Genomic DNA, 11640 nt, shown 5'->3' with positions numbered 1-11640 from the left:
TGAAAGTTTACAAGAAATATGGTTCACTAAAGTTTATTGGAATTTTGTTGAACTGCTTTATTATTCTGGGTCATTTTCACTTTGGAAAAATTGCTATGTCATTTAGCATCCTCAAATTTGTGGAGAACTTAGTCATATCTGTGGAGAATGATGTTAGAGGGCAAGTGATTTAAAATGCTATAGTATATTTTAAGCCCATCAAAGGGGCATGGTTTGGAATGAGAGAGGACACAGGTTTCAATCCCTGTTCTGTTAATTACCTATAAAATGGGAAAAATAAAACTTGCAATCCCTAAATCAGGGTTTTAAGGATCAAATTAGATGTATGTAATGGGCTTTGTGAACTTTAGAGTGCTATATAAATGTCAACTATTATAATTATCTAAAACATAGAAATATAGCCATGTAAACTGCTTGGGTCATTTAGTCTCCATGTTTCTAAATAAGCCATTGAATGATATTGACTTTGGCCTTGAATTCTTCATTGCTACTGTTTATAGTCTCATAAGCAGCCATTATAAACCCTCCACAATATATCCTTAATGATCCATTCAGATTTTTTTTTAGCTACGTTTGAGGGACTAACCTTTCTGTATTTACCTGAGTTACCAAATTAAGATTAATAATAAACTATGCTACAATGGGGAATTTATATCTACATAAATTGAAACCTTATGACTGCTTTATTCCTGCAACAACCAAAGTGGGAATGTGTTTCTACAGCTTTTACCTTCTTTTCACAATGAGCCCCATTCTCTTTTTTTTTTTTCCTGGAATGGTTTGACATTTGATTAGAGACACAAGTAGAACATTCTCTACCTTTTCCTTCTTCCTTTGATGACTGCCTTTCAATGCTGCTATTGTTTGCTTTGTTATTCATTGTCCAGTTTGGCTACATAAACTTTGGAGCTTTTTAAGGGTGAAAGAGCAGTTCGAGACTAGACTGGGGTGAGGGGGAAGAGGTTTGGGGCAGCATATGTAGGTCGGCTTTTGGGAATGCAGGAATCCCTTTTAAAAATTAAGTGGCTCTAAATGAAAGCATGAGGTGCTTAAAGATTTAAATTTATATGTAAGTGATAGATTGATACATGTTTATCATTTTGTGTTTTCTTCCCCTCTGATGCTAACTAAGCTCCTTGAAAACTGAGATCATGTCTTCCCTCATTTCTGTACATTTACTATAATGCTCATAGGTCTATTGGGGTAATTGTTTTAGCCCAATCAGAAAACAGCCTAGTTGGAAAGAGTGCTGGTCTAGGAGGCAGGAGATCTGGGTTCTGTTTCTGCCTGTGCCACTAATTTGCTTGTCTGATCTTGGACAAATTATTTTATTTCTTTAGACCCTCATTTTTTTTTCCCTTACAGTGGAGGGGTTAGCTTTTATGATCTCTAAGGTCTTGTAATGGCTTGAGAATTTTGTGATTCTAATAGTCAGTTAATAAACATTTATTAAGTGCCTGCTGTGGGCCAGGCAGTGTGCTAGAATTACAAATAGGAAAAAAAGAGTCAGCTTCTGCTCTCTAGGAGTTTCCAGCCTAATTGGGGGGGGGGGGGGAAGACAACACACCAAAGGAGCTGAAAAGGGGGGGATGGGGAAATGGTAGACTAGTGAGGGACATGGTGAAAGTCAGACAATTCCCAGAGTAGTTGAGCCAGGTGAGCAATGAGGAGATAGTCTGAACCAAGCTCCCTCCTCCAGAGGGTTGGAGAGATGTGGATGAGGGGGAGACTGATGCGGTTTTCTCAACAGTGAGCATCCTGGGGCAGAGTGGAAAGTCAGAGAAGTCTCAAATTCGGGCAGTCATATGAGAAAGGAGGAATTATTTTAAAATAGTTACTTGTAGCATTTTATACTTTAATAGTCTATTTTTAAAATGGTTATTCTAATCCAAAATCTCTGTGGTGAAATGAAAGGATTTGAAGTCAGAAGATCCTAGCTTGAGAGCTAGAAGGGAGCCCAGAAACCATTTAGTCCCAGCTCCCTATATTTTGTTGTTGGTCACTCGTTTTTCAGCCCTGTCCAGCTCTTCATGGCCCCATTTGGGGTTTTCTTGGCAAAGATACTGGAGAGGTTTGCCGTTTCCTTCTTCAGCTCGTTTTACAGATGAGGAAACTGAGGCAAATTGGGTTAAGTTACTTGCTCAGGATCACCCAACTAGTAAGTGGCTGAGGTCAAATTTGAACTCAGGTCTTCCAGACTCCAGGCCTGGTGCTCTATCCATTTCACCACCTAGCTGCCCTAAGGGAATTTCAGAGGTAGGATATTAACCTAGGTCCTCTTACTTTCAGTGTATAGACATCTCAGTTCTGCCTGCTTCTTAACTTGTGTGACCTCAGAGAAATCAGTTAAAGGTTTCAGCTCTGTTTCCTCATCTGTAAAACAAGGGAGTGGGATTTTATATAAGATGTCTATTTGCTTTAAATCCTCTGACTTCAGGCTCAAATTGTCAGTATTTTACTCATTTCTGGGATTTGTACTTTATCTTTTAAAGCCATATAGTCTAAACTTGTACACTTCTGTTTTCTCCCCAGTGAAATATATGAAACCCAACCAATGCTGCTATTTAACAATCTCATATAGAAGCATATTTTGCTTTTACGTGGTCCACGAGACCAAATGACTTTTTGAGCTGGTAGCCATAGGGATTGCCATTTCCTGGTTAGTCTGTCTTGTTGCTAAGGTGCTTCCTGCCTCACTCCCATTTCTAATCCATAGATTCTTTTAGGGATTGCCTTTTCCCCCCAGACAATAAATGATAATGTGGGTGTGGGTGTGGATGTGCGTGGGGGGATTAAACTATGTTTGCCACATTGTCAACTGAAGCAGGCAGTAATTTCCTCAGACACAAAAGCAAGAAAGCTGTCTAATCTGTTTTGAAGGGAAGACAACAACTAATGGGCATAAAATGATAATCATGGAAAATACTAAGAAGAATGATACCCTTAAAATCTAAACTGAATCAAAGCAACCGGTGTCAGGCCAACATTTGGTTTGTATTAACCAGTAAGTAAGGCTTCCATTGCCATAAGGATCATGCAAACAGCAGGACCACAGAACCTAGACTAGCTTTCATGGCAACTTAAATCAGTCAGTCAAGTTCCCCTTTATTCCACAGTATTTGGTGCCACAAAGCAAGTTTGCGATTTTCATGTATCAACTACTTGGCTCTTTTGAGATTTTTTTAAGCTGCAGCTATATCAGTGTTATCAGAGAGACCTCATTTTTTCCATACTGTGTATCTAGTTAACTGGTTTGAATGAATGGCAGCTCATTTGTACCGTTCTCAGAATAGCATGTAGTGTATGTCAGCTAATGGTAGAGGTAGAAAACCTCAGTTTCATATCAACTAAATTTTTGTTTTGGTGAATGCCCACTTCTGTTGTCTGTCTCACAGATATTTCATTGAATAGATGGCACTTATCCAGGTTTTCATGGAGTTAGAAAAGGGGAAGAAGCAGTGAAATGTTTATACTACTAATTTATAAAGTGCTTTTATCATTATAAAATGTTTTCTGTACATTCTCCCTTGGTTTTCACAGTATTCTGTGAAGTTCTTCCAGTTGTTAGTGCTCCACTCCCCCAAGGCATTTTTGCATATATTTTGTATTTATCTCAGTTATTTGTTCTCACCCAACATAAATGGCTACCCTCTTCCCCTCCAGGTGTAAGCTCCTTCAGAGAAGGGACTGGTAGATTTTTGTCTATTTGTCCTGGATGCTGTCCTGATGCCTGCCACTTTAAGTGGACACTTAATTCTTGTTGAATTAAGTACTGTTGGGTTAAATTATCTAATTTACAATTTGCAAACATGTTACAGAAGTTGGGATTCAAACACAAATTGTCTGACTCAAAGGCTGGTGCTTTTCCTAGTATACTATACTATCTCATAAATATTGAATGCCAAGGCAGTGGTGGTGATTTTATTTTGATCACTGGCCACAGAATACACCTTACCACTAATGAAATGGCCTATCAGTTTGGGTTCTTTGTCACAAGACAGAAAGTGGGGAAGGGCAGGTATGTGGGGAAACAGTACAACTAGATCATAGAATCAAAATGGGCCCCAAATAATGTATGGCTTGTATTTCAGAAATTAAGTTGGTTTAGAACATTTTCCCATAGAAACAGAGTTAGATTCCTACACACACCATTAAGGACCCAATAAATCCTTAATATAGGAGTATTATAATACCAGTGGCATGATCTTGAAGGAAGTGAGGGCCATGGGTTATAATAAAGAAGAGAAGAAAAAATAGAAAATTTCATCCTCAACAGGCTTGACCATTGAAATTAATCTAGTAAAATGAAGTTCAGTAGGAATAAATGTAAAATCTTTACTCTGGGTACAAAAAAATCAACTGAAGTATCCCATGGAAGAGGATGCCATGGATAGGCACCAATCCTGGAAAAAGATCCAGGGGTTTTCATGGAGGGAAAGCTCAACATGAATCACCAGTAGGATGTGGCAGCCCCAAAAGATAATGCCTTCTTGGGCTGCACTGAGGGGCATGACTTTAAGGAGCAGGCAGATGACAAACCCACCACATCCTTCTCTTATTAGATCTCATTCAGAGTATTGTGTTCAGTCCTGGGAACCATGGTTTAAGATAGATATTGATAAATCGGAAAGAACTTATGTTTAGTCTGGAAAAAGAGAAGAGTCAGGTGGGGCATGATAGCTCTCTTTAAGTATTCAAAGGATTGTTATATGGAGGAGGGATTAAATTTGTTCTTTTTAGCTCCAGAGAGCAGAACCAGAAGTAGTGAGTCAAGGAGACCACTTAAAGTTGATGCCAGGGAAAGCTTCCTTACAATGAATGACTTGTCCAAAAGAAGGATGGGTTGCTTTGAGAAATAATAGTTTCCCTCTTCCTTCCTCAATTTGAGGCCAGATGCCCACTTGTTGAGTATATTATAGTGGGGATTTCTTTAGTTTATGGCTTGGATTAGATTACCACTGACATTCTTCCGCCTCTCAGATTTTATGACTCTGTCAAATGGACCTCTGGACCTGTTCATTGTTCAGACATTTTGATTGAGTGTAACTCTTTGACTCCATTTGCATTTTTCCTGGCAAAGATATTGGAATGGTTTGCCATTTCCTTCTTCATCTTATTTTACACATGAGAAAACTGAGGTAAACAGGGTTAAATGACTTGCCCAGGAACATACAGCTAGTAAGTGTTGAGGCCAGATTTGAACACAGGAAAATGAGTCTTCCTGCCTCCAGGGTCAGCACTCTATGCACTATGGTGCCACCTAGTTGACCTGTAGGGCAGTGTCTTGGGTATAGACAAGATAACACAATTTTGCCTTGATTATTGATTTGAGTTGCTATAAACTGCATGGTCGGCCTGTTGAGAATAGGAGACAGCTCTGTTTACTTTCTGTTTTGACTCTAAAAGAATGAAAAATGCGATTCTAAAGTAGTAAGATATTTTTTTCAACCAAAAAAGGAGAAATAATTTCTTATATAAGGGCTATACTCAGCCACATAGAAGGCAATCAGTCTAGAATGTCAGGAGGGTCCATGGGGCATAACCATATGCATAAATTTCAGGCAGGTAGATTTCGCATTAAAGAATGGAGTGACTTAAGTCAGGGAAGATTCAAACAGTGCTAAGAGTCTTAAAACATAGGGATAAGAAATCTGGATCATGTGGGAGAGCTGCTACTGCCCTGGTCGGGAGGTTATCTCTGAAAACTTCACCCACAGGTGCCCACATCTCTGCTTCTTTGGACTCTAATCTTCACAGTCAGGCTGTTTGGACTTAGTCTTTTCTTTCTTCACTTGGGCTTTAGCCTGAGTTCTCTGGGCAGAATGGAAATCAATAAGTTGTTACTAAGATGGCACAAGAGCTAAAATAGTAAGATTTTCATGAACAAGTACACTTTATATTTATACTTCCAAAAAGTCCCTTCTGAAGTCTTCACCTTGGGGGGTTATATACTTATTCTATCAATGCTATGGTTCATGATGGTTCTATCTTCCCCCAACAAAAAAAGAAAAAATCAGTTGTATTCCTTTATGATTATAACTTTTTTTTGTTTGTTTAAAAATGATGTTATCCAGCTTGACTATATACATTATATACCAGATTGGGCTCTAAATACATTTGAGACGTTTCTAAAAATGTAAGCCATCCTCTGATAATAATAATTGGCATTTATGTAGCACTTTTAAGGTTTGCAAGGTGCTTTAAATTATGTCATTTGATTTTCACATTTAACAAATACAGAGATTCGAGATGACTTGCCTATGATGACATGGCTATGTGTCAAATGAAATTCAAATCCCAAAAGGCTTTCCTTGACCCCCACTTCTAATGCTTTTTTCAAAAGCAAAGGTTTGTCACCTTTGAGAATAATCAGAAGAATATGCCTTAAACACTTAAGTTATTTTCAAAAGGGAAGAACCAAAAATATTAAAAAATTGTTTCCTGGGGGCAGCTTGGTGGTGCAGTGGATAGAGCACTGGCCCTGGATTCAGGAGGACCTGAGTTAAAATTCGACCTCAGACACTTGACACTGGCTGTGTGACCCTGGGCAAGTCACTTAACCCCAATTGCCTCACCAAAAAAAAAAATTGCTTCCTAACATGACTACTTTGAACACAACAATACTCATATATCCTTCATATAGCCTTCCTTGCTTCCTCCCTCCCCCCTTCTCTTTCTTCCTTCCTCCTTCTTCCCTCTTTCTCTAGTTCCTGCTATCTTGAGTCTCCTGATCTCACAGGCTGGAGGTACAATGGCTTCTCATTATCTGGACCCACTGTGATCAGCTGAGCTTTGATCTGTTTCATTTCCAACCTGGGCCAGTTCACCCCTCAATAGGCAAGAGATTAGGGGTGGGGGGGGGCGGGCCTTCTCCCTTCCCAGAAGTTCACTATATTAATGCTGAACCCATGTGGCCTTTATTTTGGCTTCTAAAGAGTCAGGAGACTTTGGTTCTGGTTCTAGCCCTGCCCCAAGTTGGCTGGATAACCTTGAAAAAGTACTTTCACCCCCTGGGTCTTAGTCTGCTGTAAAACAAAGACGTAGGAACTGCAAAGTGATTTTTTTGCTTTAATGTTCTGTGACTCCATTTTACTTCATCATCGTACCTCAAGGAAGCCCAAGGAAGTTAAAGTTTATTTATTTCTGTTTTGTTTGTATATGGTTGTATTTAAACTTGTCTAGCCCTTTTCATGAAGTAGGAGTAAAATTGATAAATCATGTTTTATAGGTGGGTATGGAGCAAGAGCTTTAAATATGAGGCGTGATCCACTGATTTTGAGAAACCTCGGGCAAGAATTTCCTTTGACCCTGGGCCGGGATGTCTCTGGTGTAGTGATGGAATGTGGGCTTTCCGTCACCTATTTCAAACCTGGAGATCAGGTGATGTAACCCAATACTGCTCCTCCCTGTTACCTGCTTTACCTTTTTTATATGGCTTGAAATTCCTTTTGAGTGACTTCATTCTAGTTCATAGTCATCAGTGAGAGTGCCTGCTTGATGACTTATTTTATTCATGATACTTTCTGACTTCTTTATCTCGTGTGTGTGTGTGTGTGTGTGTGTGTGTGTGTGTGTCTCCCCTTCCCCGGCTTTCCATGGAAGAGTTTTAAAATTGTAAAAGAATTTCATTCAGCCACATTCATTCCTTGCTGTGGACAGTCTGTTGTATTAGGCACTTTTGGTGGCCCAGCACAAAGAGCATCCATCCAATTTAGGAATCAGGACAGCCACAGATTGACCTGGAGAGCTTTGAGACTTGTTTACTCATCTGTAAAGTGCAAGGATCCTATTCCAAGAGTTTTTAAGTTCCTTTCAGCATAATGTTATCTGGAATTCCGAGATAGGGTTCTTGCCCTCTAGGAGTTTACAATCCCATAGTCTGACTACTGGATTTTCTTAAATCCATACCTTTGGGGGGGGGGGGGAGGAGAAGGGGAGACTATCTAGGAGATATCTTTAACCTTAAGAATTAACATTTGTGGCCCTTAGTTTATTGGTACAGCTCTTAAATGATACTACTTATCCAGTAGGTTTTCATTTTTTAAATTGCTAAGAGTCTGGCATAGTTTTATTTATGGATGTAAATCCTCAATGTAATTGCTTCTTGTTCTTAGCACCGCAGTTTCAGTAAGAGTTTTCTTTTGCTAATGAACATTTCAGGCCAGCTGGGTTTTATTTACTTTCAGCTTTTCTCAACTACTTTAGCACCATTCAGCCTGCTTAAATTTTTTTTTTTTAAGTTTGTTCTTTGGTGAGAAAACAAATACAGTGGGATGTTCTGGCACCAGGCTCCAGTGTGGTGAGGCAGGGCCCACTGAAGCATATTAAGTTGTAGATTGACTCCCACTTGAAAATAATTCTGATTATAGTATACATGAGTGTGCTGTTGATGTGTACTTTTGGAGAGAGTAGATTATGTTTTGAGAAAGAAAAGCTCTCTTAGCTTTGCTCACTAGATCAGAATAGAAATTTATTTCAAAATATTTTTGTTTATATCTGGATTTTTTTTTTAGGTGTGGGCAGCAGTTCCTCCATGGAAACAGGGCACTCTATCAGAGTTTGTCGTAGCCAGTGCCAATGAGGTAACTACATGAAGAATTATTTCATGAAATCAGAGAGGATAAACAGACACTTGTTGGAAAGCTTTGGCTGGTTTCAGGGCCTTGTACATACTTTGGGGGTAGTTGTCAAGAAGGAGGAGGAGGAAAAGGAGCTTTTGGAAGACAAAAAGAGAATTTTGTATCTGTTGGCTCTCCTGGTTTCATAAGATGGGGATTTGGAATAGAATTCAAGAAGTTGTCCAGGTTTACATGGGAAACAGGACCCATGTTCTTGTCTCATTCTTAGAAACCAGGAGGCTGAATATTTGAGCAGAGGGAAAGGGGTGGGGGCAGGACAGGATATCAGGTTGAAAAGAAGGGAAGAGGGAATCTTTTGTTTCTCACCTGAGTAAATGGTGGTTTGATAAGGAATAAAGTAATCATAGGTGGTCTGCCTAAACTCTCATTGAACCTGTCTATCTAAGAAGCAGATCCACTCCTTTGGATATAAGATTTAGGAATAATTTTGGAAGCTTTAGGCCATGGGTTTTGAAAGACCTCTTAACTAAACCTGGAATGACAAAGACTATAGAATCATCTATGACTGTGTGAGCAGCTTATCTAAGGACAAGAGTAATGTGGAGTAGAGGAAAGAGCTTTGCCTTTGGAACTGGGAGGCCTTCAATCCTGCCTCTGACAGGCCTTGTCAGTGACTTCTCAGTGCTCTTGGTACCTCTTTAAGACTATCATTTGTAGAGAAGGTGCTGTCTGGCATTAATTAATAAAGGAAGTTCCCTCATCAATCAATTCAAAGGAGTTTCCTGCATCAATGAAATTATAGGCCTGGTTCCTAACCCTACTTAAAAGTGAGCTTATTTAATTTATTTTGCTATAAACATGCAAGTAATTGCTTGTCCCTGACATTTTTATCTTCAAATCTAGGTATCTCATAAGCCCAAGTCTCTCACTCACACTGAAGCTGCCTCCTTGCCCTATGTTGCTCTCACAGCCTGGTCTGCTCTGAACAAGGTTGGTGGGCTGAATGACAAGAACTGTAGTGGAAAACGGTAGGAATCCAGACGTATGCTTGGCTTTTGGATCCTTCTCCTCCCCTTTCCCCCATCACCCAGCAAGTGTTTCAGGAGCATCATTCATATTAGAGAGCAGCTATTGACTTATGCAGAGTGGGTCCATTGACATATATATGCAACATTTGTAGGCAGGCTCCAACTATAAACACACTGTGTTCCAAAAATATGTTTCTGAGTTGACTGTTTGGAAAACAAAAAATATTTTCCCATAGATGTTTGTGTTGTACAAGAATCCTTCCCTGATAGCCTCTTCGTGGTGTAGATGAGGATCTGGGTTCTTCAGATATTAGGCCAATATAGAACTGATTTCTGTCGAGGTCACTGCCATCCTTCCAATCACTCAGGTTTCCCTCATTACATGTATCATGTCAGTTGCCAGATCTTGGCCTTTCTACCTCCACAACATCTCTCAACTCTGTTCACTTTATGCTATTCATAACTATCATCCTCATCTCTAGTCTCTAGTGTCTCTAGTGCCTGGCATATAGGAGGCACTTAATAAATGCTTACTGATTCATTGATTGAGGTTTTTGGGGTTTTTTTGTTTTGTTTTTTGTTTGTTTGTTTTACGGGACAATGAGGGTTAAGTGACTTGCCCAAGGTCACACAGCTAGTGTCAAGTGTCTTGAGGCCGAGTTTGAACTCAGGTCCTTGTGAATCCAGGGCCGGTGCTTTATCCACTGTGCCACCTAGCTGCCCCGATTGAGGTTTTACAAAGCACTTTCCTAGCAAAACCTATGAACTCAGTTGTGTATTATTATCCCTATTTTGCCACTGAGAAGACAGAGGCTAAGTAACTTGTCTCTGGTTCTGTAACTTCTAAGTAGCAGGGCTGGAATTGGGAGCCAGGTCTTTTGACTTTAAGGCAGTATTTTATCCTTCCGTACTATGCAGCTGAAACCTCTGGCAGGTTCTACCAAGCTGAAAAGGTTTTAATCTGAAGCCCGGCTTTGGCCTGGATATCTGTTGCCTGACAACTACGAGTGAGAAGGTTCATCACCAGCGGCTTGACTACTCACTTAGAACCGTTCTAACACTTACTAGCTATGTGACCCTGGACAAGTCACTTAACCCTCGTTGCCCCGCAAAAGAAAAAAAAAAGAAACATTCTAGCCCACAGCAGCTCTTGGAACCAATCTGCTATGGCATAAAGGGGTAGGGAACTGCATCACTTGGAGTGCCCCCTCATGAAATCACACACCTTATGGTTTTATTTTTATTAACTGAGATAGTAACAAAAACAAATAATCATTGAAACATACAGAATGAGGAATAAATCTTATATACATGCTAATTATAAATCTTATACACAGGCTAAGTAAAAACAAATGCATTTTGCTCTAGCACTTAGCACAGTTCCTGGCACGTAGTTGATATTTGATAAAAGCTAGTGGACTGGCTGACTTCCGGTACTCTTGACTCAGTTTTCTTTCTTCTGTTTGAAAAACATTTTTAAGCAGTGTTGCATTTAGTTTTTGTATACTTCTAGTTCTGCTGATCTCATCACCTAGTATTATCCCTTTCTGGGTTTTTCAGTTTATTTGGGGTTTTTTGGGCATGTTTCCTATTTTCTGGCTTCAATATGGCACCATGATATCACATTACGTTAAGAGACCATAGTAAACATTTATTCTACCACTAGACATATAGGTTGTTTCTAATATTTTGCTGTTACAAATAGAATAGCTATTAGTATTTGAGTACAAGTAGGTCCTTTTTAGATTATTTGTCTGATCATTCAGAAGGTATGATCAGTTTGCCATATTGCTTTCCAAAATATTTATACTACTGTAAAGTTCCACCAGTAACATACAGTTGATAATTATTATTAATGGATTCTGTATTTGTGAATTTGTCTGCTCACTAAAACTTTTGTAACCCCCAAATCAATACTCGTCGTGCTTTCACAGTGATTTGTGGACATGTGCAGAGCAGCAAAAAAAAAATGCAATGTACACATTCCTAGCCGAGGTTGAACAAGGCGGTCCTCTGCCTTATTGTTTCTGCTG

General features: G+C 39.4%; 1 protein-coding gene across 2 annotated transcripts in view; it reads left to right on the top strand.

The window, feature by feature from the left end:
- Positions 1 to 11640, top strand: part of RTN4IP1 (reticulon 4 interacting protein 1) — a 66111-nt gene that overhangs the window by 2281 nt on the left and 52190 nt on the right. For both annotated transcript variants that reach the window (XM_044000701.1, XM_044000702.1), the window contains exons 2-4: positions 7229 to 7380; positions 8514 to 8582; positions 9483 to 9607. In XM_044000701.1, coding sequence (XP_043856636.1) covers positions 7229 to 7380; positions 8514 to 8582; positions 9483 to 9607 — 346 coding nt within the window. The remainder of the gene's footprint in view (positions 1 to 7228; positions 7381 to 8513; positions 8583 to 9482; positions 9608 to 11640) is intronic.

This window comes from Dromiciops gliroides, chromosome 4 (genome assembly GCF_019393635.1).
Source record: "Dromiciops gliroides isolate mDroGli1 chromosome 4, mDroGli1.pri, whole genome shotgun sequence".
Taxonomy (NCBI): Eukaryota; Metazoa; Chordata; class Mammalia; order Microbiotheria; family Microbiotheriidae; genus Dromiciops; species Dromiciops gliroides.
Note: the sequence above shows the minus strand (reverse complement) of the source record. Positions and strands in the feature narration are given on the sequence as shown.